A 24,494-nucleotide genomic window follows, 5' to 3' on the forward strand; every position below is an offset into this window, starting at 1 on the left:
GCCCACTGACAGGTTGAGGTTAGTAGCCACAAAGTTCGTTCTGTTTTCTCCTTCATTTTAAAACCCTCTTATTGGATTTTCCATACAGTATTTGTTCCAGAGTGTCTACCATATGCTCTTCAGTCACCTGAAATATGCCAAGTAAATGATGGCACTGGAGGAGTGGTACAGAGACGTGGGATATTTTTAGAACATTTTAGACTCTGCCATCACTTTTTACCATTTCTCTGTCACATTCTTTTGTAAAAATAGTCTATAATAATTGTCCCTTGGTACACACGGAAGCATTGTTTCTAGGAGTCTCCATGGATATCAAAATCCATGAAGGCTCAAATGTGTCATGTAAAATTGTGTAGTATTTGCATATAGTCTACATAGTCTTCCATATACTTTTAAAAAAGATTTTATTTATTTATTTCACAGGTAGAGTTACAGACAGAGAGAAGGAGAGACAGAGAGAGAGGTCTTCCATCCACTGGTTCATTCCCCAAATGGCCACAATGGCTGGAGCTGGGCCGATCCGAAGCCAGGAGCCAGAAGCTTCTTCTGGGTCTCCCACATGGGTGCAGGGGCCCAAAGACTTGGGCCATGTTCCACTGCTTTCCCCGGCCATAGCAGAGAGCTGGATCAGAAGTGGAGCAGCAGGACTCAAACCGGCACACATATGGGATGCCAGTGCCACAGGCAGAGGATTAACCTACTGTGCCACAATGCCAGCCACCCCATATACTTTAAATCATCTTTAGACTACTAATAATAGCGAAAACAATGTAAATGGTTGTTTCACTGTACTGTTTGGGGATTAATGACAAGAAAAAGGTCTGTATGTGTTCAGTAGAGGCACATTTTTCTAGCATATTTTGATCTGCAGTTGTTTGAATCTATGGATACCCATAGATAAGGAAGGCCATTGGATTTTGTTTGGGAAGGGGATGAAGGAAGCACTTTTGTCCAGGATGAAATGAAATTGTTTCCTAAGCTGTTCTCGAGGATGAAAAGGGTCTTTGGAGGTCATAGTTGGAATGAAGGCTTGGAACTCTATGGGTTTTTGTCATCCAGATTCTCTGCCCTATTTCCAAATAATCAAGAACCACTTTAATCAAATTAAATGGCTCCTCATAAAATGTGAGCATTCAGTCACATCTACTTTATGGGAGTGGACTAGTGTTTCTTTCACACGTCTTTGGATTTTATTCTGGTTCCTTATGAAAAAGGAAATGGGAACACAAGTATTAACATCAAGGAAAATCAGGTTTCATTGAATGGTTGCCTGGATGAATTCTTATCTCCTGGCTCTGTTCTTTGCAGAGAAGGGCTTTTTGTTTTTGTTTTTGTTTTTTTCTGTAAAGTGTTTGCTACTTAGCGCTTCTTTTGACATCAGTTTGGTTTGCCTTCATATGTTTAGAGTATGCTCTATGAGCATACATATATACCTACATAGCATACATGCTGTATTCAGCCTTCAGGCTTCTAAACTCGAAAAACATGTGCTTCATTGTATCTGCTATGGGCAGTTGGATAGGGTGATACATTTTTCCTTCCATTTTGCTTTTCTCCAAGATTATTGTGGAACCATGATCATTGAAGGAGAAGAAGCTCCAATTGCTTACACACTGGATGATACCAAACCTGATGGCAACTATGCAGCTATCATGGGGTAAGGCATAATTATGGTATTGTGGCTGCTATTTTGTGTTGAGAAGTTCATCATATACTGTCAGTAAATGTGCCTCGAACTATGTTAAATGACCTTTTCACTTAACCCATTTTGTGCCATTATTCTAAATACAGGGCACCCATGTAGACTTACATTGAGTGGTAAATATACTACCTATCATAACTTTGAAATAAATATTATGTTGTTGAAATAGTCACAGAATTGAAAATGTGGGGCCTAATGGGTTTATGACCTTATTCTCTAAATCCAACAGTAGAAACAATCTTACTGTTTCTGTAATGTCTTCTAATAAATAAATACCTTGAAAGGAAATATAATGCCAATAACATTCTAAAATCCATTATATTAATTTTCCTTTTTGTATTTAGTTCTGAGAGGGTAGATATATTTTGATAGCCGTCTTTTGTTGAAAGCGCGATATAAAGGCCTGACCTGGGTGCTTTACTAAGAGGATTTCTTGTGAAGTCTATGTGGATATCGATACTGTCTTACTCTGTTTTGTGTTGCTATAATAACTAATATTGAGTGATTTATAAAGAAAAGATGTGTGTTTTTGCCTCATAGCTCTGGGAACCAAGGGATATGGCACCAGCATCTAAAAGATTTTCAGCTTCTGGTGGAGGGCAGAAAAGTGGGAGAGAAGCAGGCGTGAGCAAAGGATCATGTGGCGCAACAGGAAGCAAGAGAGTGAGCCGAGGCAGCCAAACTCACATAACGACCTGCTCCTCTGAGAACTAATCCACGCTCGTGGGAACTGCATTAATTCCTTCATGAGGGCAGATGTCTCAAGACACAAAACACTTCTTAAAGGATCCGCTGCCTCTCAGCTACCACCAAACTGAGAATCAGATTTCAATATTGAGTTTTAGTGGGGAAAACCATATTGCAACTATAGCAAATGTTCTTTATGTAAGGTGCTGAGATTTTTTACGTCCCCATTAGAGAGGAGTTAAAGCCAGCCCAGTCCTCAGCTTTCAAGAGGAGACCAGCACAGAGGCAGATGTCTTGGGGGCCAGCATCCGGCCCAGAGAGGTGGTTCACTGGAGTAGCCAAACTTGAGAGGAAACCTAGGACATGCATGAGTTTGTCTCAGAGGGAACCAAGGGTCAGAACAGAGAGCCCAGAATCAGTTGTTAAGTTGAAGGCAATTGTCGGGCTAGAAATAGAGGCAGAATCTAGAAGGTTCAATGCTAAGGAGATGGTGGAGATGAAACTAATCAGCAAGGACTGGATGAAATTGGAAGGATTGAGACATGACTTTAAGCGGGCATTTGCTGCCCAGGGCTCATTCCTATTGCCCAGCAGCCTGGGTATGCGGAAGCACATCAGTCATGGTGTTGTTCTAAGTAGCCTTTCTGGCCAGTCATCTCTTTTGGAATACCTTGACTCCCTGAAGGTAGAAAGTGTTCTTCTGTGTCGGGAATGTAACATGTAATATTCAAACACTGAGCATAAAATAAACTTGTTAGTTCTGGTTGGTGTTGACGTTGTACAGTGAGCACATACGTAGCTATAGAAATGAGACCAGGATGAAAGAATCATCCACTTATTTCTCCTCTTTTTTCCTCGTCTGTGTGTTTCAGATTTATCCTTGCCCACAAAGCCAGAAAACTGGCACGCCTTACCAAAGAAGAAAGGTAACAAAAGAAATGCCTCTCTGCCTGCCTGCCTGCCTTCTTGTCTTTCTCTTCATCTCCTTCCCTCTCTCCCTTTCCTCCTCCGTTTTTTCCTTTTTTTTTTTGTCTACGTGCCTGATTTTCAGTTTTACTTATGTATAATACCAATGCTATGTCTCATATCTTAACTACATGGATCTTACTGTATAAAGACAGTGCTGCAACTTAAGAACCAAGTATTCAAATGACTATTGAGTTTATTGTACATAGGACATTATGCTAGGAGCTATGGATAATATAAAAATGGATATAGGGCCGGCGCCACGGCTCACTAGGCTAATCCTCCGCCTGTGTGCTGGCACCCCAGGTTCTAGTCCCGTTCGGGGCGCCGGATTCTGTCCCGGTTGCTCCTCTTCCTGTCCAGCTCTCTGCTGTGGCCTGGGAGTGCAGTGGAGGATGGCCCAAGTGCTTGGGCCCTGCACCCACATGGGAGACCAGGAGAAGCACCTGGCTCCTGGCTTCCGATTGGTGCAGTGCGCTGGCCGTAGCGGCCACTTGGGGGGTGAACCAACGGAAGGAAGACCTTTCTCTCTGTCTCTCTCTCTCACTAACTCTGCCTGTCAAAAAAAATAATAAAAAAAAGAAAATGGATATAACCCAGGTGCTGAAAATTTACTTGGGGAGATTAACAGTTAGACAACTTACTGTGTTGCAAGACAGTCTACCATGCTTACTACACAAGGGATTAATTTCTCTGGAGGTGACAGCTTGTTCTGACAATATTTACTGCTGCCAATTAGTTATTCCCATGCCACATATTTACCAGCTAAGAGCCCTTGATTTGTGACTTATTCTTTCCCCTTCTATCTGGGTACTCTTCTTTACCACTGCCACTTATGTACATGGCCACGGCTATGGAGATCTGCTTGGGCCACTCATTTAAAAATATCCTCACTGCAATGTAAGATCCATGGTGATAGGAAGTTTTGTCTGGATTGTTTCATTGCTGGACCTCCAGTGCCTCGAACACATTTTTCCCAACTTCTTTGTTCATGTTTACGGCTTATTCATTTTATACTGTAATGAGATTTTATCTTTTTTTTTTTTTGACAGACAGAAAGCAAGGTCTTCCTTTAACGTTGGTTCACCCTCCAATGGCCGCTGCGGCCAGTGCACCGCACTGATCCGAAGGCAGAAGCCAGATGCTTCTCCTGGTCTCCCATGCGGGTGCAGGGCCCAAGCACTTGGGCCATCCTCCACTGCACTCCCGGGCCACAGCAGAGAGCTGGACTGGAAGAGGGACAACTGGGACAGAATCCAGCGCCCCGACCGGGACTAGAACCCAGGGTACCGGTGCCGCAGGCGGAGGATTAGCCTAGTGAGCCGCGGCGCCGGCTAAAATTTTATCTTTTTATGAAGTCAGATTTATCCATTTTTTTTATTAAACTTTTATTTAATGAATATAAATTTCCAAAGTATAGCTTATGGGTTACAATGGCTTCCCCCTCCCAAAACTTTCCTCCCACCACAACCCTCCCCCCTCCCGCTCCCTCTCCCCTTTCTATCACATCATGATTTGATTCATTTTCAATTCTCTTTGTATACAAAAGATCAGTTTAGTATATATTAGGTAACGGTTTCAACAGTTTGCCCCCCATATAGTAACACAAAGTGAAAAGAAAAGAAAAAAAAATACTGTTGGAGTACTAGTTATAGCATTAAATAAGGGTGTACAGCACATTAAAGACAGAGATCCTACATAATATATATATTTTTTTAAATTAATTAATTTTCTATGCCATTTCCAATTTAACACCAGGTTTTTTTTTTCATTTCCAATTATCTTTATATACAGAAGATCGATTCAGTATGTAATTAGTAAAGATCTCATCAGTTTGTACCCACGCAGAAACACAAAGTGTAAAAATACTGTTTCAGTACTAGTTATAGCATCACTGCACATTAGACAATACATTAAGGACAGATCCCACAGGGGATGTAAGTACACAGTGACTCCTGTTGCTGACTTAACAATTTGACACTCCTGTTCATGGTGTCAGTAATCTCCCTAGGCTCTAGTCATGAGTTGCCAGGGCTATGGAAGCCTTTAGAGTTCGCTGACTTTGATATTGTTCCGATAGGGTCACAGTCAAAGTGGAAGTTCTCTCCTCCCTTCAGAGAAAGGTACCTCCTTCTTTGATGGCCCCGTTGTTTCCACTGGGATCTCACTAACAGAGATCTTTCATTTAGGTCTTCTTCTTTTTTTCTTTTCCATGGTATCTTGGCTTTCCATGCCTACAATACTTTCATGGGCTCTTCAGCCAGATCCGAATGCCTTAAGGGCTGATTCTGAGGCCGGAGTGTTGTTTAGGACATCTGCCATTCTATGAGTCTGCTGTGTATCCCACTTCCCATGTTGGATCTTTCTCTCCTTTTTTGATTTATCCATTTTTAAATCAGCTTCTGGGGCCAGCACCGTGGCTCACTTAGTTAATCCTCCGCCTGCAGCGCCGGCATCCCATAAGGGTGCCGGGTTCTAGTCCCGGTTGCTCCTCTTCCAGTCCAGCTCTCTGCTGTGGCCCAGGAGGGCAGTGGAGGATGGCCCCAGTGCTTGGGCCCTGCACCCACATGGGAGACCAGGAGGAAGCACCTGGCTCCTGGCTTCGGATTGGTGCAGCAAGCCGGCCATAGTGGCCATTTGGGGGGTGAACCAACGGAAGGAAGACCTTTCTCTCTGTCTCTCTCTCTTTCTCTCTCTCTCACTGTCTAACTCTATCTGTCAAATAAATTTTTTTAAAAAATGGAAAAAAATAAAAATAAATCATAGCTTCTGGATAGTATATTATGCATTGAAAAGACTTTCCTATTCCAGAACACTTTTTTTTTCTGTAAGATCATCCATTTTCTCATTACTTTTTAAAAAAAGTATTTAAAAGCAAGATTTATTTAAGTCAGAGACCTCCAGCCAGAGTGGCCTGTAGGGGGCCTCCAAGAAAGGCAGAACCCAAGGGGCTGGTGGTAGTGGAGTTTTTACACACAATTTTGGGGAAGAAAAAAACTTACCAGCTTGACATTCAGTTACAAGGAGGGTACAAAACCCATCAAAAGACCTGATTTGCAATCTTTTACCCTGTCTGGCTTGCTCAGGATAAAACAAAAGAGCCATCGGAAGGGTGGGATACCTAATTTGCTTTACAGTAAACTGTCCCATTACTTTTATGGTCTCATCTATTATATGTAAATCTTTGATCTTTCTGAAATATACTTGATGTAAGAAGTAATGTAGGAGTCCAACTTCATTTCTTCCTGCACCAGTGCCATTTGGCTGAATAAACCCTTTGCCCCAGTTTAAAAAGCCCATTTACATATGTATTCTAAATTCCTTATGTATTTGGTTCTATTTCTTTTTTTTTTCTGGTTTGATAATTTTCCTTGTTTTTTATTTGTATAAAGGGAACAGATTTCATGTATTTCATATATACAGTTTTTTTTAAAAAAGATTTATTTATTTGAAAGTCAGAGTTACACAGAGAAGAAGAGGAAGAAGAGAGGTCTTCCATCCGATGGTTCACTCTGCAAGTGGCTGCAACGGCCAGAGCTGCGCTGATCCAAAGCCAGGAGCCAGGAGCCAGGAGCTTCCTCCCTCTGGGTCTCCCACGCGGGTGCAAGGGCCCAAGGACTTGGGCCATCTTCCACTGCTTTCCCAGGCCATAGCAGAGAGCTGGATTGAAACTGGAGCAGCCGGGAGTTGATTTGGCACCCTTATGGGATGCCGGCACTGCAGGCGGCCACTTAACCTGCTACGCCACAGCACTGGCCCCATTTTCTTTTAATTTTTACAGTGACATATTTTCACTATACTTTATCATCACAAGCTTAGCTCCCCACTAAATAAAGAATTCAATAAGTAGTAAGTAGAGAGATCAGTATTCCTCAGGGTTCTATTTCTGAATTTCATTTTGCTTTTTTTTGTGTGTTCAACTATTCCTGTGCTTGTGTCAAACTATTTCACTTTTGTAAAAACAAAGACAAAGAGAAGGAAGAGAGGCAAGGGGAAGAAATTAGGCATTTTCCTATACTTTTGTTTGTATAGTTTTGAATTTAAAACAATACTGGGGCCCACACCGTGGCTCACTTGGCTAATCCTCCGCCTGTGGCGCTGGCATCCAATATGGGCACCGATTCTAGTCCCGGCTGCTCCTCTTCCAGTCCAGCTTTCTGCTGTGGCCTGGGAAGGCAGTGGAAGATGACCCAAGTCCTTGGACCCTGCACCCGCATGGGAGACCAGGAAGAAGCACCTAGCTCCTGGCTTCAGATCGGTGCAGCACCGGCCATAGCGGCCATTTGGGGAGTGAACCAACGGAAGGAAGACCTTTCTCTCTGTTTCTCTCTCTCTCACTGTCTATGACTCTACCTGTCAAATAAATAAAAAAAATACTAAAAGTCACTTTTAAAAAATCACTGTCCTAGCTCTTAAATCATCTTTAAGATCCCTTTAAGCATACTATTCTGCAAAAATCAGGCTTGAAAGAATTATGAGTTCATATTTAAATTGACTAATTATAACTGTTGGCTTACTTCCAATTCTCTCCCCACCCCAAAACTAAATTTCTTAAGAGCTACTGTTTATTGAGCACTTATATATTATGTTTCAGTTATTGGGTGGGCAACTGTATACACTTTCTTGTGAGAGGTTTCAAACTTGAGAACCATCTGAAGGTTTGTGAAAACAGATTGCCACCTCTCCTATTTCCGAGTCAGGAGGTCTGGGGCAAGACCTGTGAACTAGCATTTCTAAGAAGGTTTCCCCACATCAGGATGCCGCTGCTGCTGTTGTGGGAGCCACACTGTTTGAAATCATTAATAAGAAAATCCTGCAAGACTGCGGATCCAACTAAAACTCAGAGAGCTTGAGTAAGCTTCTCAAGATCTCACAATGTGAAAGAGGCAGGAGCAGAATTCAAAGTTTTTCCTGTTCCCCTCGCTTTCCACTGTGCCTATCACCTTGTACCTGGGCAAGGGGGCAAAGTGGGGTGAGCAAGGGCTGTGTCTTCAATGTCCCTGAATCTCCAGTGCTTAGTAAATGGATGGACACTTAAGAAGTACACAATCTGTTTTCTCGAACGAATGAGCAAATTGTTGTGTGTCCCCAGTGATTCAAGCACTGTGTCACTGTAGCTGCTTCAAGATTTATCAGCAGTCTTACACGATTCGTACTTGTGACCTCATAGATTTAAGACCTCATTGAAGACAGGTTCCTCTTTCACTTTATCTTTCCTTTCTTCTTCATATTTACCTCTCTTTTTGTTTGCCCATAGGCTGAAGAAACTGTGTGAGCTCTATGCAAAAGTGCTGGGCTCCCAAGAAGCTCTGCAGGTAAGGCTGCTTCTCAACCCCTTCCTAGAGGAGACAGATCTTGCTTCATCCTCGAGGGGCTTGTGGGAATTGGTTCGTGCAAGTCAGTTTCTGGAGCTCTTGTTTCTTCTCGTGATACATTCACAGAGGGGTCTGCACAAGGCTGATCCGTCTCTTAGTGCGTCGAGAGAGTGAGGGCCCTGACTGCGCTGGTGGCCTGGTGGCGGGTCAGTGATCCTGCGACATGCTGTGCTTTAGGTGGTGTCACTTGTCCCTGAATTCAGAGCTCTACCTGAAGCAGGACTTGGGGCCAGTCTGCTCCCTTCTCTGTCAGGGAGTCAGAAGGCTAGCTTGTGCTAAAGCCACCCAAGGGAAATCCCAGATCTTGGCAGCCAGGATGGAGATGAAAGGAGCTGTGTTTTTCTCAGATGATCTTATAAAAAGACCAGGGTCCCATTAATTTGCATAAACTAACACTCCCCCCACCCCCTCACCCCTCACCCCCAGTCTTCTAGTCAAAATAGGATGACCTGGCCCCTTCCTGTGGGTCCTTGTTTTACCCTTGAACATTAAGGATGGAAGGAGAGCAGGCTGATAGGCTAGGTCCTGTCTGCTGAGTTTCCTAGATGTGTGGTGAAGCCGCCGGAGGAAATAATGATCTTCCGATTAATCAAGTGAGCTCCAAGGTGATTAAAGGCAAGGTGGGGCGGAGCAAGGTAGGGAGACAGGGTAGTAGGCAGGCTAACCAGCACAAACTAACTGGTAACCATAATCATCTCCCTCACCAATATTTAAAATGAGGAATTGCTGTTTTTGTTTTAACATGGATTATATCACCTTTGAAAAGTGATTATTAAATCTAGCTGTCCATGAAGCATTTGAAGTCAGCAGGGACTAATGTATAATGAGCAGTTAAAAATGTGAGAAAAATCAAAAAGGAGGCTAAATATGTTTACGTTGTTAAGCCTCTGAACTCCAAATCTCTGCAGTATATCCCATGATTTAGTTGATCAGCTACGTGGCGTGGTCCTAGGACTCTACCCCTGAACCTTGCTTATTTGTGGAGTGGCCGGCATCCTCCTGGTCGAGTTGGTATGCCTTTGAACCTGTTGTTTTGGTTCATTATTTTAAAGCAAGATCTCTGTCCCCTTACCCTGGCCCCATTGCAGACCTTGAGTCCTTGCGGTAGGTGAAACATATGCTCTTGAGGTGTGGGGGAGTTCTTTCTTAGCAAATGAATAACAGCAGTTAATTGATCAGTTTGCAGAGAAACATAATATTAATGAGGAAGGTGCTTTGTTTCTTTTCTTTTTTTTTTTTTTTTTTTTGCTTCCATACTGTTAAGCAAGTTTTAATTCAGTCATTGCCTCCAGACTCAAGGGTAATATAATGAGTGAAGTAGCAAAACCAAAAATATATGCACACTAAAAAATCATTTACCATCTGATAAAACATTAGTTTTTCTTTATAAAACTGCTGTTCCAGATGTTTCACTTTGGTTGATAGTCAGACATTTATGAAGTTACCTTCTGAGACAGACACTCACAGGTAATTTCAGTTTGTAATTGAAGTTCATCTAACACCATGTGAGGTCCTTGTTTGGGGAACCTCACTTGGAGAGGAAAGCGGTTATTCTCATATTTACGCAAAAGTTGATCATTTTTCATTTTGGAAAGTCTCTTTTTCTAAGAAGAATGTGGACGATTCTTCCCTGATGATAATGCAGTGTTGGTTCTGTCCTTGTTTGCTGTTGGCCTAGAAAGTGCCATTTGCTCAGTTAGTTGTCACCGATCAGGGAAAACAAATGATATTTGTCTCTTTGGGACTGGCTTAGTTCACTCAGCATGATGTTTTCCAGATCCCTCCATCTTGTTTCAAATGACTGGGTTTCATTGTTCCTTACTGCTGTATAGTATTCTATGGAGTACATGTCCCATAATTTCTTTATCCAGTCTACTGTTGATGGGCATTTGGGTTGGTTCCAGGTCTTAGCTATTGTGAATTGAGCTGCAATAAACATTAATGGGGAAACCTGCTGAAATGAAATGGACACTATAAGAAACAATGACCTGATCAGCTTAGGTCCTGACTCTAGATATAGAATGTAATACTTTATCCTTATACTTTGCGTTTCTGTGTGGGCACAAACTGATGAGCTCTATACTAATGATATACTGAAGTGATCTTCTGTATATAAAGAGAATTGGAAATGAAAAAAAAAAAAAACAACCTGGAATTGAAGGGGAAATGGCATAGAAAGTTAATTAATTTGGAAAAAAAAATCATGTGGGTTCTCTGTCTTTAATGTGCTGTACATTGTTATTTGATGCTATAATTAGTAATCCAATGGTAGTTTTTTTTCACTTTGTATTGCTATATGGGCAAAATGTTGAAAACTTTACCTAATATATACTAAGCTGATCTTCTGTGTACAAAGAGAATTGAAAATGAATCCTTACATGAATGGAAGGGGAGAGGGAGCGGGAGAGGGGAGGGTTGCGGGCGGGAGGGAAGTTACGGGAGGGGGGAAGCCATCGTAACCCATAAGCTGTACTTTGGAAATTTATATTCATTAAATAAAAGTTAAAAAAAAAAAAAAAGAAAGTGCCATTTGCTTTGCTCTTGCTTTGGTGTCTATTGAGTGCAAGAGAGACATTTGTGGAAGCTAGGAAAGATGAAAAATAAAGTGCAGCCTTCCTTCTGATTGGCTGGGAAAGCCAAAGAAGGGTGGTTCAGGAGGTAGCTGTAGCCATCAGATATTAGGCTAAGGGTGAAGAGTGCCTGGTTTGTAGGCTGCATAAGGCCCATAAAATCATTTGGTCTGGCCCTGCCAAGGCAACCACAGGTGGGACTCGAGAAATTCAATCAATCTATAGAAGGCTGATTTTTAAGTTGATAATTTTGTATGGCCTGTAGGTGATGTTATAAAAATCCAAATGACCCTTGGCAGAAAACAGGTTCCCCAACTCTGTTGGTGGTACAGCCCCAAGAGACACTACAGAAGACCTGGAGCCACTTAGCCTAACAGGCAGGGCCTCATACTTTATAAGTAGGTTGCTTTGCAAATGATTATGCAAAGTCAGCTCTATGATTTCAGATTTTTAAAAAGACATATTAATTTATTCGAAAGGCAGAGTTACAGAAAGAGAAAAGGAGAGAGAAAGAGAGAGAGAGAGAAAGAGATCGTCCATCCACTAGTTTACTCCCCAATTTGACTGCAACAGCCAGGGCTGAGCCAGGCTGAAACCAGGAGCTTGTTTCAGGTCTCCCATATGGGTGGCAGGGGCCCAAGCATTTGGGTCATCTGCTGCTGCTTTCCCAGGTGCAGATAAGAATCAAATTGCTGCCCATATGGCGTGCCAGTATCCAGGCAGCAGTTTAACACACTATACCACAATGCTGGCCCTGCAAATTTTTTTTAAACAAAACATTTTTCAAAATCTGTTTTAAAGCATCCATTTTTATCTTAAAATTTGCTGTTGATTTTATTGTTTCAAAGTAGTGCTTAATGATAAAACTTTCTTTTCTTTTTTTTTTTGACAAGCAGAGTGGATAGTGAGAGAGAGACAGAGAGAAAGGTCTTTCTTTTTGCCGTTGGTTCACCCTCCAATGGCTGCTGTGGCCAGCGCACCACGCTGATCCGAAGCCAGGAGCCAGGTGCTTCTCCTGGTCTCCCATGCGGGTGCAGGGCCCAAGGACTTGGGCCATCCTCCACTGCCTTCCCGGGCCACAGCAGAAAGCTGGACTGGAAGAGGAGCAACCGGGATAGAATCTGGCGCCCCAACCGGGACTAGAACCCGGCGTGCCGGCGCCTCAAGGCAGAGGATTAGCCTGTTAAGCCACGGCGCCGGCCAAACTTTCATTCAGTGACTTTAAGCATTCGAGCTTTGCAAAATTTCAGCTCTAGTTTTGCAAGTTTGTGGCCAAAATATACTTTTCAGAACAATAGTTGTTTACAAGTATCACCACCAACATAAGTGTCCACATGTCACAAAACATTAGTTTATCTGTTCAGTTTCCCTTAACAAAGCTCTTCTCCACCAGAACCGTGAATCTCATCATCCTTTTCAATTTTACAGCTGTGTTTTTCTGCTTTTTTTCCTGCTCAATCATTCTAATAAGTATAAATCATTTTTTAAAAAGATTATTTATTTATTTGAAAGGCAGAGTCAAGAGGGAGGGAGGGAGGGAGGGAGAGAGAGAGAGAGAGGTCTTCCACCCACCGCTTTACTCCCCAAATGGCCACAAGAGCTAAGGCTGAGGCAGGCCGAAGCTAGGTACCTAGAACTCTATTTGGGTCTCCCATGTTTGTACTTGTGTCATTTGTCAATGCTTTCCCAGGCACATTAGCAGGGAGCTGGATTGGAAGTGAAGCAGCTGGGACTCGAACCAGTGCTCATATGGGATGCCAGTGTTGCAGGTGGTAGCTTAACCCCTGTGCCACAATGCTGGCCCTGATATAAATTCTTTTTAAAACTCTTTGTAGGGGGCCAGCGCCAAGCCTCAATAGGCTAATCCTCCGCCTGTGGCGCCGGCACACCGGGTTCTAGTCTCGGTCGGGGCGTTGGATTCTGTCCCAGTCGCTCCTCTTCCAGGCCAGCTCTCTGCTATGGCCCGGGAAGGCAGTGGAGGATGGCCCAAGTGCTTGGGCCCTGCACCCACATGGGAGACCAGGAGAAGCACCTGGCTCCTGGCTTCAGATCAGTGCGGTGTGGCAGCTGCAGCACGCCAGCCGCAGTGGCCATTGGGGAGTGAACCAATGGAAAAGGAAGACCTTTCTCTCTGTCTCTCTCTCTCACTGTCCACTCTGCCTGTCAAAAAAAAAAAAAAAACAAAAACAAAAAACAAAACTCTTTGTGGGGGCCGGTGCTGTGGCATAGCAGGTGGGGCTGCCACCTATAGCACCGGCATCCCATATGGGCGCCGGTTCAAGTCCCGGCTGCTCCACTTCTGATCCAGCTCTCTGCTGTGGCCTGGGAGGGCAGTGGAGGATGGCCCAAGTCCTTGGGCCCCTGCACCCATGTGGGAGACGTGAAGGAAGCTCCTGGCTCCTGGCTTCAGGTCGGCACAGCTCCAGCCATTGCAGCCATCTGGGGAGTGGCAGCGGATAGAAGACCTCTCTCTCTCTCCCTCTCTCTCTGCCTCTCCCTCTCTCTGTGTGTGTGTAACTGTGACTTTCAAGTAAAATAAATAAATCTTTTAAAAAAACTCTTTGTGAAACCTTGCACCAAAAACTTCTTAATAGGTAAGACCAAGTTAAAAATGGAAAAAGAGAGTTGCAGTTTATGAATGGTGCAACAAACATCAATAAACCAAATAGGACATTTTCCAAAGTCTGAATTTTTTACAAGTTTATTACCAAGGATATTTACCTGCCCAAATACAGATCTTCAAAAACACCAGGATAATGAAACTGTAGTTGAGAAATACAGACAGCCCTTCATCTGTGGATCCAACCAACCACAGATCAAAAATAGTTTTAAAAAATAGCTGATTCTATACTGAGCATGTACAGATATTTTTCTTGTCCTTCTTCACCAAACAAAACAATGTCAACTATTTACATAGCATTTATGGTGTATTAAATAATCTAGAGGTGATTTAAAGTATACAGGAAGATATGTGTAGGTTATATGCAAACTCTATGCCATTTTGTATGCGGGACTAGAGTATCCATGGATTTTGGTATCAGCCAAAGATCCTGGAACCAATCCCCCCACAGGCCCTGAGGGAAGACTACATTGGTTAACCAGCATGAAGCCTAGGGGACTGTGTTTGACTTATTCTGGGCTAGATAGCTTCCTCTGCATCTCCTTCAAGCTTTTGCCACTTTGCCTTGCAGCCAGTGCATTATGAAGAGAAGAACTGGTGTGAGGAGCAGTACTCTGGGGGCTGCTACACGACCTACTTCCCACCGGGCATCATGACTCAATACGGAAGGTAGAGTGAGAGTGCGCTAAGCTGTGACCGCGATCCTCTGCACCTGCATGCAAAGCTCTTCTCCCCTGTTGCTTATAAATAACTGCCACCCCAAAAGAAGCTCAAAGTTCCTTTGTACTTTATGAATCTCGTGAATGAAGTCAGAATTCTGTACCAGAGTGCTGCCTTTCACTCTTGATTCCTCTAGAGGATCAATTGCAATCAATGTGACCAAAGAAGGTTGCAGCATAAGAGTAGCAATTCAGTATATATGAAATACATGAAATTTGTTTACCTTAAGTAAGAAAAAAATGTTTAAATAAACTAGACCTGAACTGTACAAAAATAACTTAAAGCAGAAAATGGCAGCAATGGGATTTTGGGGGAACAAGTGGGAAGAATGTAAATAAGAAGAAAAGTTGAGAAAAGAAGACCAAAACCAAGCATGACTGTCCAGAGTGCTGTTTTCCCATGGAAATAATGTGAGCTACAAGTGCAAAAAGAATAGCAATTCATATAGTCAGAGGGTTCACTCGCTTTATCAGAAGAAATACGCTTCTATAGATGGTTCCAACTCATGATGATTTGACTTGGAATTTTTCTATTATGTGATGGTGTGAAAGTATATCCATAACACCATTCTGTTTCTCACTTTCGGGATAGTGTTGAATAAATTACATGAGACACTCAATATTTTATGAGGAAACAGGCTTTCTGTTAGATGATTTTTGTCCAAATGAGATGAATGTAAGTGTCCTGAGCACATTTAAGGTAGGCTAGGGTAAATTGTGATGTTTAGTAGGTTAGGTGAATTAAATGCTTTTTTAAAAGAGAGAGAGAGAGAGAGAGAGAGAGAGAGAGAATGAGAACCTTCCATCTGCTGATTCACTCCTGGAACAACTGCCACATTCGGCCAGTCCAAAGCCAGGAGCCAGGAGCCAGGAACTTCTTTCAGGTGTCCTTCGTGGATGCAGGTGCCCAAGCACATGGGCCATCATCTGCTGCTTTCCCAGGCACACTATTAGCCAGGGAGCTGGACTGGATTCAAACCAGCACCCAGATGAGATGCCAGTGCCTCTGGCGCCGCAGGTGGTAGGTTTACCCGTTATGCCACAGTGCTGGCCCCAGGCTGTAGGTATCTTAGCCAGCATCTTAACCACTAGGCTAAATACCTGCCCCTAAATGCATTCTTGACTTGGGATATGTTCAGCTTATTATTGGTTTGTGAGGGATCATCTGTGCTGAGTTCAGATCTCAGTGAAATGCAGCCCTTTTTAAGTGCATTATAAAAGCAAAATGAACTCTAGACTTTGTGTGAAGGGACTTGGTTTCAGTCTTGATTCTACCGATAACAAACTTGGATACCCTAGAGAGGTCATTTCTTCTCTCTGAGCCTCAGTTCCATCAGCCAGTGGGTGAAGAGGCACAAGAAGACCTACAGTGGTCAATAAGCTGTATGTTAGTGAAAGTGAGAGTTATTTTTAATGTATTTATCAAGATATGATTCACATCACAGTTCACCCAAAGTGCACATTTCATTTGCTTTTAGCGTTCACAGCATTGTGCATCTGAGTATGAGTCATTGATGTTTAGCTAAATTGCATTTGATGGTAATAACAAGGTATAAATTAATGGTATAACAGTAATTATTATGATAGTTATGGTGATACTAAACCAAGCAATAATTTCATGCTGAGAGTTCAATATAAACAAAACAGGATATGTAAGAGCAGGCATTTGGCCTAGTGGTTAAAATGCCAGTTAGGACACCCTCGTCCTATGTCAGATTGCCTGGTTTGGTGCCTGGCTCTGGCTGCTGACTTTTCAAGGTCCCTTCTAATACAGACCCTGGGAGACTACAGTTCCCAGGTCCTGGCTTCAGTGCCCCAGCTGTTACAGGCGCGTGGAAAGTGAAACAGTGGGCTGGCGCCGCGGCTCACTTGGCTAATCCTCCGCCTGCGGTGCCGGCATCCCAGGTTCTAGTCCCGGTTAGGGCGTCAGATTCTGTCCCGGTTGCTCCTCTTCCAGTCCAGCTCTCCGCTGTGGCCCGGGAGGGCAATGGAGGATGGCCCAAGTGCTTGGGCCCTGCACCCACATGGGAGACCAGGAGGAAGCACCTGGCTCCTGGCTTCGGATTGGCACAGTGCACCGGCCGTAGCAGCCATTTGGGGGGTGAACCAACGGAAGGAAGACCTTTCTCTCGGTCTCTCTCTCACTGTCTAACTCTGCCTGTCCAAAGAGAAAGAGAGAGAGAGAGAGAGAGAGAGAGAGAGAAAGAAAGTGAAACAGTGGATAGGAACTAGCTTTTTCTGTCAAATAAATAAATACAAATAGAATTAAAAGTAAAGAATGTAGAATAGTGAGTGAAAGACTGTTGAGAATATGCAACAAACAGAGGATGTGAGTAAACTGAAGTGGCTAATCAGTCTATGCATAGAAACCAATCAAAGAAAGGTTAAAACCTGCTTCTCAGAAGGTTCATAATGACTTTAGTTAGCACTTTCCTTATCCTATAGAAGATGGAAAAATCTGATCATGAAAGAACATTCTGGGGCCGAAGGGTACCACTTGATAAACTACTTGGTCATTAGGATGAGTTTTGGATAGGCTCAGTGTAAAGTAATGTCAATTGTAATTGTTTCATTCAGCATTTATTGGCTAAGTGCCCACCATTTGCTAAGCACTGTGCTGAAAAATTCAATACCAAGGACACACCTCCCTGCTAGGAAGGAACTGACAGTGCTGGGGGGTTCATGGTGGTGATGGGTGAGAGGGCAGAATAACAACAATGGCATCTAAACTTCTGAGGTAAATAGAGCACTATAAAAGCCACCATGGAGAAACATGGAAGGACAGATTTGCTTTACCTAGACAAATCTGCAAAGGCTTCGTAATAGACATACCACCCAAGTTTATTTTGGAGCAAAAGAATTTTGAAATCCATGCGAGAAGTCTTTAGAAAGTTCATGGAAGTGCATATTATGAAAAAACTGCATGGATTTAAAAATTTTTTTGGGCCAGCGCTGCGACTCAATAGGCTAATCCTCCGCCTTGCGGCGCTGGCACACCAGGTTCTAGTCCTGGTCGGGGTGCCGGATTCTGTCCCGGTTGCCCCTCTTCCAGGCCAGCTCTCTGCTGTGGCCCGGGAGTGCAGTGGAGGATGGCCCAAGTGCTTGAGCCCTGCACCCCATGGGAGACCAGGAGAAGCACCTGGCTCCTGGCTTCGGATCAGCGCAGTGCGCCGGCCGCGGCGGCCATTGGAGGGTGAACCAACGGCAAAGGAAGACCTTTCTCTCTGTCTCTCTCTCTCACTGTCCACTCTGCCTGTCAAAAAAAATTTTTTTGGACCAAAATAAACCTATCTTTGAATTCCATTTTCCATGAACCTTTTGGAGTACCCTTGTAAGTGTTCTGCTTCCAGATGAAAGACAGTGGACAAAATTAATAGTATCACTTTGATAAAGAACTAAGTACAGAGAGCAGGCACATAGCCTCGCCTTTAAGACACCCATCTCCCACACTGGAGAGCCTGAGTTTGAGTCCCAGCTCCGGCTCCTGACTCCAGCTTCCCACCAGTGCAGACCCTGGAGGACAGTGGTGATGGCTGAAGTAATTGGCTTCTTGACACCCATGTGAGACACCTGGATTGTATTCCCAGTTCCTGACTCTACCCCCAGCCTCGCCCTGGCCTTTGCAAGCATTTGGGGAGTGAACCAGAGGATGAAAGATTGATCTATCTCTCTGCCTCTAAAATTGAAAAAATTAAAAATAGGACTAGATACATTTCTCAGAGAATTTTCCTTCTGGATGGAATGAAAGCTTATTGTAGTGATTGTGCAGTAAAGCACATGAACCAGGAGAAGTATCTGCGGAGCTCTCCTTTCTGATATATGTCCTGTATCCTTTGTAAGTATATGCTGTCTGTTCACTCACCTACGAAAGAAGGGACAGGGATTTTTCTTTTCTAACTGTTGCACTTTTATTTCAATAAAGAAAGAAGGTTTCTACATGATTAATGGAGCAAAACTATCTCCATCTGTTTGAAATGAATGATTGTGAGCGTAATTAGTTCTATCTAAGCCTTTGTTCTCCTCCAATATTTAACTACAGGGTTTGGCCAGGCTTCCCAGAGATGTCCAACTGGGGTTAGTTCCATATGTTTTAAAATAGTGAACATGCAGTGAAAAGTAGCAGTATTTAATGGATGTGGAGAAAGCAAACCCATCCTGAATACCTACAGGCTCTCAATAATTCCAGATCATTCCATGTATTATTGTCAGTATACTAATATTCAATATCTTGTATTTTCTCGATGGCTACAGTAAGGGCAGGTAAAAGAAAATTACCAATTCAAGCCAGTCTCTGGTTTTTGGATAAGAGGCTGAGCAGTGTACAGTGTTGACAAGGATGGAGCATGGGCATTAGATCTGAACAGCCCTTCACTGATGTAATGGAAACTGGAGACAGGATGCATAATGGCTTATTGGTGATGCTCACCTCATGTTTTTGTGAGAGTGAAAACACACTGCCTCTCTTCAGGCTAAGTCTGTGACACTTAGGTCCCTTTGTATCACATCTGAGCACTCCTTGCTTTTTTTTTAAAGATCTTATTTATTTATTATTTGATAGGTAGAGTTACAGAAAGAGGGAGAGACAGAGAAAAAGGTCTTCCATCCACTGGCTCACTTTACAGATGGCTGCAATGGCCATAGCTGGGCTGATCTGAAGCTAAGAACTTCTTCTGTGTCTCCCTTGCAGATGCAGGGGCCCAAGCACTTGAACCCTCTCTGCCACCTTCCCAGGCCATTAGCAGGGAGCTAGATTGGAAGAGGAGCAGCCGGGACATGAACCAGTGCTCATATGGGATGCCGGCGCTGGAGGTGGAGGCTTACCTTACTGTGCCACAGTGCTGGCCCTGCACTCCTTGCTTTTTAAAAGATTTATTAATATATTTATTTGAAAGGAAGAGTGGCAGAGAGAGAGAGGCAGAGACAGTGAGTGAGTGAGAGAGAGAGAGAAATACCTTCCATCCACTGGTTCACTCCCTAATGGCTACAATAGCCAGGGCTGGGCCAGACCAAAGCCAGGAGCCAGGAACTCCATCCAGGTCTCCCACATAGGTGACTGGGGGGGTTCAAGTACTTGAGCCATCATTGGTTGCTTCACAGGCACATTAGCAGGAAGCTGAATCAGAAGTAGAGCATCCAGGACTCAAACCAGCACTCTGATATGGAAGCCATCATTGCGAGCAATGGTTTAATCCGCCGTTTACCACACCACACTGGCCCATAGGCATTCCCTGTTAACTAGTGATAATGATACACCAGGCAACATTCAGGAGAAAAATGGAGACTTTAACATTTGGTAGATTTGGTTCAAAATCCTGGCTCTGATATTATCTAGTAATGTGGCTCTTGGTGAGTCACTGCACATTCTCTGAGCCTCAGTTTCCTCATGGGTGAAATGAGATAATGATAAAAGTAGCTATGTCATGGAGTTTTTTAAAAAAAAAAATTTGAAGGGCCGGCGCCGCAGCTCACTAGGCTAGGCTAATCCTCCGCCTGCGGCGCCAGCACACCGGGTTCTAGTCCCGGTCGGGGTGCTGGATTCTGTCCTGGTTGCTCTTCTTCCAGCCCAGCTCTCTGCTGTGGCCCGGGAAGGCAGTGGAGGATGGCCCAAGTCCTTGGGCCCTGCACCCGCATGGGAGACCAGGAGAAGCACCTGGCTCCTGGCTTCGGATCGGCGCAGCACGCCGGCTGTGACAACCATTTGGGGGGTGAACCAACGGAAGGAAGACCTTTCTCTCTCTCTCTCTCTCTCTCTCTCTCTCTCTCTCTCTCAATGTCTAACTCTGCCTGTCAAAAAACAAATTTAAGAAAAATAGGGTGGGTGTTTGGAGCAGCAGTTAGGATGCTGCTTGGAACGCCCATATCTCATATTGGAGTGCCCGGATTTGAGCCTCAACTTTGCTCTCCATTCCAGTTTCCTGCTAATGCACTCTGGGGTAGGGGCAGCAGGTGATGGATCAAATATTTCAGTCCCTGACACCCATGTGGGAGACATGGATGGCCTGCCCAAGCCCCAGCTGTTGTGGGCATTTGAGGAGTGAACCAGCTGATGGAACTTCTCTCTCTCTCTCTCTCTCTCTCTCTCTCTCTCTCTCTCTCTCCCCTTCTCTCTCTGTATCTCTTCTTTTCAAACAAATAAATAAATCTTACAAAAGGAAAAAAAACCTCTATTTTTAAAAAAAGATGTCAAGCTGACAGAACTGACTTAGTCCAAGACTCATTTTATACATGATAAAGGTTGTGTCCCAAGAAGGTGATATTTAGAATCAGCAAACCAGGCAGCCTTGGTCTTTGTGGGAAAGCTCTTCTCTGGCTTGCTGAGACTAACCATTTTAACCTCTTGCTGTTGTTCCAAGGGTTCTACGCCAGGCAGTTGGCAGGATTTACTTTGCAGGCACCGAGACTGCCACACACTGGAGCGGCTACATGGAGGGGGCTGTGGAGGCTGGAGAGAGAGCTGCCCGAGAGGTAGGACCCAGGGTCACAGACAGGGAGTTAACCCATGGGCTTGCCAAGCTGATCAAAGCTGTCTGAGAGCCTGGAGGTCAACTCCTCAGTAACCCCCATCTGAGGATACCTGAAACCCCCATTTTTCTTTCCCAGCAGTTCCAGATGGAGCAAACAACTTAACCAAAAAGTAATAGCAAAAAAATATCTCACATATGAAGGTAAAAAGATCCCATGGGGTAGAAGATCACCATGGCTCTGATTGAGCAATAACCTAGATCCAGCATTATAGAACCAAACTTGTTTCTGTGATCTTTCATGAAAATCCCTCAGCTCTCATCCCTGTTCAGGCACGTTCCTAACTTACCAAACTTACTTGCTGTGAGCCTCTGATATCATACTTCAAGAGCAGTTTAGGAGAAAGATGTGATCACTTTTGCTATTCACCAAGCTGCTCCTTCTTTTCAGATCCTGCATGCCATTGGGAAGATTCCAGAGGATGAAATCTGGCAGTCAGAACCAGAATCTGTGGTAAGCTATATTTTATTTCAAGGCTTTAGATCCTTTTCCTCTACAAACAATGACTTGCAAGAACACATTTGTATCTATTAATTCAGTGAATGTTTAACATAGGTGTCAGGGGTTAGGGCAGAGGTGAGGAATTTAGAAGAACTTTGATAAATTTGTAGCTGCTATGTTCATTGCAGATTATTAGGAATAAAATAAAGAGTTTTTAAAATGGAGACATTTCTCAATTCTACATGTAAGAAGAACTCAATAAATGTCTGTTAAATAAATATTTTCAACAAGAGGTGGGAAAAAAGAAGTAGGTTTAGCATCCCATGTCCAGGGGTAAAGGGCTGGAAGGAATCAGAGCATATTTAGATTAATAACTCATTTTCAATGTACTGAGAAGTTTTGTAGTAAGACCTCAGGAAGCATTCCTGGCTAGAAGAAAGGCCACACGAGGATGGAGTGGAAACACATTATATGGGCTAGAGTTGTGGTGCAGTAGGTTAAGCCGCTGCCGGTGATGCTGGCATCCCATATAAGCTCCAGTTTGAGTCCCAGCTGCTCCTCTTCCAATCCAACTCCCTGCTTATGTACCCGGGAAAGCAACAGAGGTTGGCCTAAGTGCTTGGGCCTCTGCCACCCATGTGGAAGAACCCAGAAGGAGCTTCTGGCTCCTGGATTCAGCCTGGCCCAGCTGCAGCCCTTGTGGCCATTTGGGGAATGAACCAGCATATGGAAGATCTCCCCCTGCCTCCTTACCCTCTCTCTGAAACTCTGCCTTTCAAATAAATAAATAAATCTTTTAAATAAAATAAGCATATTGTAGAGGACAAGAGATAAAAAGGCCAAAGTCATTCCTTTGTCCTTTAAGTGTGAAGTCAGAGAGAATAGAGCTGCCACTCCAAAGTCATCCTCTTAGTGTCTCTGCCAGAGGGGGGAGGGGGTTGTGGGATGCAGGGGAGACTATTGATCCACTCACTCAATAAATATTTATGGCATGTGTGTTGTGTGCATGGGTCATTGGAGTGAGGACACAGCAGTGCTTTTGTGGAGCTTGACATCTGCTGGGGACTACAGATGATAACCAAAAAGTACAAGCGTATTGAAGAAGCCATGCTGAGAGAAAATGTAAAATGAGGGCCATCCTAGGCTGGAGGCTCAGGAAAGGCTCCCTGAGGAAGGGAGTTAAATATAGGGCCCAGTGGGGAAGAGGGAGTGAGCAATATGTGTGGAGGGAATGTTATGTTTGATGTCTTAGAGCTTGGCAAGAGGGAATCATGTTCAGAGAATTGGAGGGAATAGACTTTTCTGGAATGCAGTGTGCAAGCTCTGTACTAACACCCAGTGTTCTCTGAACCCAGGATGTTCCTGCTCGGCCCATCACAACCACCTTCCTGGAGAGGAACTTGCCCTCTGTGCCTGGTCTGCTGAGACTGATTGGATTGACCACCATGTTTTCGGCTGTGGCTCTTGGCTTCCTGGCCTACAAAAGGGGGTTACTTGTACGGGTCTGAAGAGAGGGCGTCTGGAGCCACACCCTCTTCTTAATTCTATTTAGGTTGTAGGTTTGAGGAAGGGGCTGCAATGAAGTTCCACAAAGATATAAAGAATATAGAGCATGGTTAGGAGCATAAAGATAAATCAGACTGTGACCACAGGCAACATAGTATCTCTATCTCATTTTGGCCCCTAGTTAGTGTTCCTTACTTGGCTTGGCATGCTGTCTCATCCATTGTCAAGATTACTGCCCTTGGAATCTTTAGAATAGTTAAATAGCCTTGTTTAATGTCCTGGCTGTTCCACCACACGCCTTGCCCATGTACAAGTTTTTTCTCACCTTTGTGGCTTTGTGCTTAACCTTTATTCCTGTGATGCCCTTATTTTCCCAAGCTCTCTACATCTGTCTTCAGAATCCTATACTGTTATAGCTGGAGGATCTTAGAGACCATCTAATCCTCACTTTCTATTTTAGAGTCTAACAAATTGGAGCTGACAGAGGTGGAACTTAACTACCCAGTAAGCCGCTGGTTTTTGGGGGCCTACAACACCGGTGCAGCACTTTTCCCACCTCCCAGGATGTATTCCCTAACTGCTCTCTCCGACTCCCTGCTATCATCGCAAATGGTGGGCTCTTGCCTGGGTTTCCTCTGAACTAAATGGTCTTGTGCTGCTTAAATGCTACTCAGTATATATATATATATATATCCTTTAAGTCTTACTGTCTTTTGCAATGTGCCTCCAGGTGCGTTTAGTTGCTTTAAGAGTAGGAATCTTGTCTTGTCTTCCTTTTTTATCCTCCATTATGTCTTGACACAAAGGTCAATGCACATTTGGGTAATTAAAAATAAAATTGATTGACCAGATGTCTGCTGTCTTTTCTTTTGGGGTAATGACTTCCAAGGTTTTGACAGACCAAATCAAGATCCTGTATTAGGCATATTATTGTGGCTTTAAAGCATTTAGTCAAAATTTTCTTGAAGACTGGATGATGCATGTGTTTTGATTGCGTGATCCATCATAGATGACATACATGTGAGCACTTGGTAAATGATTTAAAATGATATGGGAAGGGTGCTAAGTGGCACAGCTCTTTGCTTTCATTCTCTCAAACCTGTCAAGGTAATTGACATATTAATAAGCAAGATGCTAAAACTATTAAAATAACTATAATATTTCAGTTGACCTTTTATATTCCTTATCCAGTGCAAAGCTTTTTACTATGTACACTCATTAATTTAAAACCACAGTTTTATGGTCCATTAAATCCTATTTGATCTACTTTTTAAATGAGATCATTATTTCAGAGCATTCATACCTCTCAACTTCCAAGGTCAGATTTTATCAAGATATATTTTAAATCCATGAATGACTATTCTCACACCCTCCCTTAGAAAATGA

At 43.6% G+C, this 24,494-nt stretch overlaps 1 protein-coding gene across 1 annotated transcript in view; it reads left to right on the forward strand.

Annotated features, from left to right (window-relative positions):
* The window catches only part of MAOB (monoamine oxidase B), a 111,348-nt gene extending 87,389 nt beyond the window's left edge, over positions 1 to 23,959 (forward strand). The window contains exons 9-15 of the mRNA XM_062184088.1: positions 1,561 to 1,657; positions 3,262 to 3,315; positions 8,613 to 8,670; positions 14,492 to 14,589; positions 20,993 to 21,104; positions 21,552 to 21,614; positions 22,958 to 23,959. Coding sequence (XP_062040072.1) covers positions 1,561 to 1,657; positions 3,262 to 3,315; positions 8,613 to 8,670; positions 14,492 to 14,589; positions 20,993 to 21,104; positions 21,552 to 21,614; positions 22,958 to 23,110 — 635 coding nt within the window. The 3' untranslated portion in view covers positions 23,111 to 23,959. The remainder of the gene's footprint in view (positions 1 to 1,560; positions 1,658 to 3,261; positions 3,316 to 8,612; positions 8,671 to 14,491; positions 14,590 to 20,992; positions 21,105 to 21,551; positions 21,615 to 22,957) is intronic.
* Positions 23,960 to 24,494: the final 535 nt, after the last annotated feature.

This window comes from Lepus europaeus, chromosome X (genome assembly GCF_033115175.1).
Source record: "Lepus europaeus isolate LE1 chromosome X, mLepTim1.pri, whole genome shotgun sequence".
NCBI classification, from domain to species: Eukaryota; Metazoa; Chordata; class Mammalia; order Lagomorpha; family Leporidae; genus Lepus; species Lepus europaeus.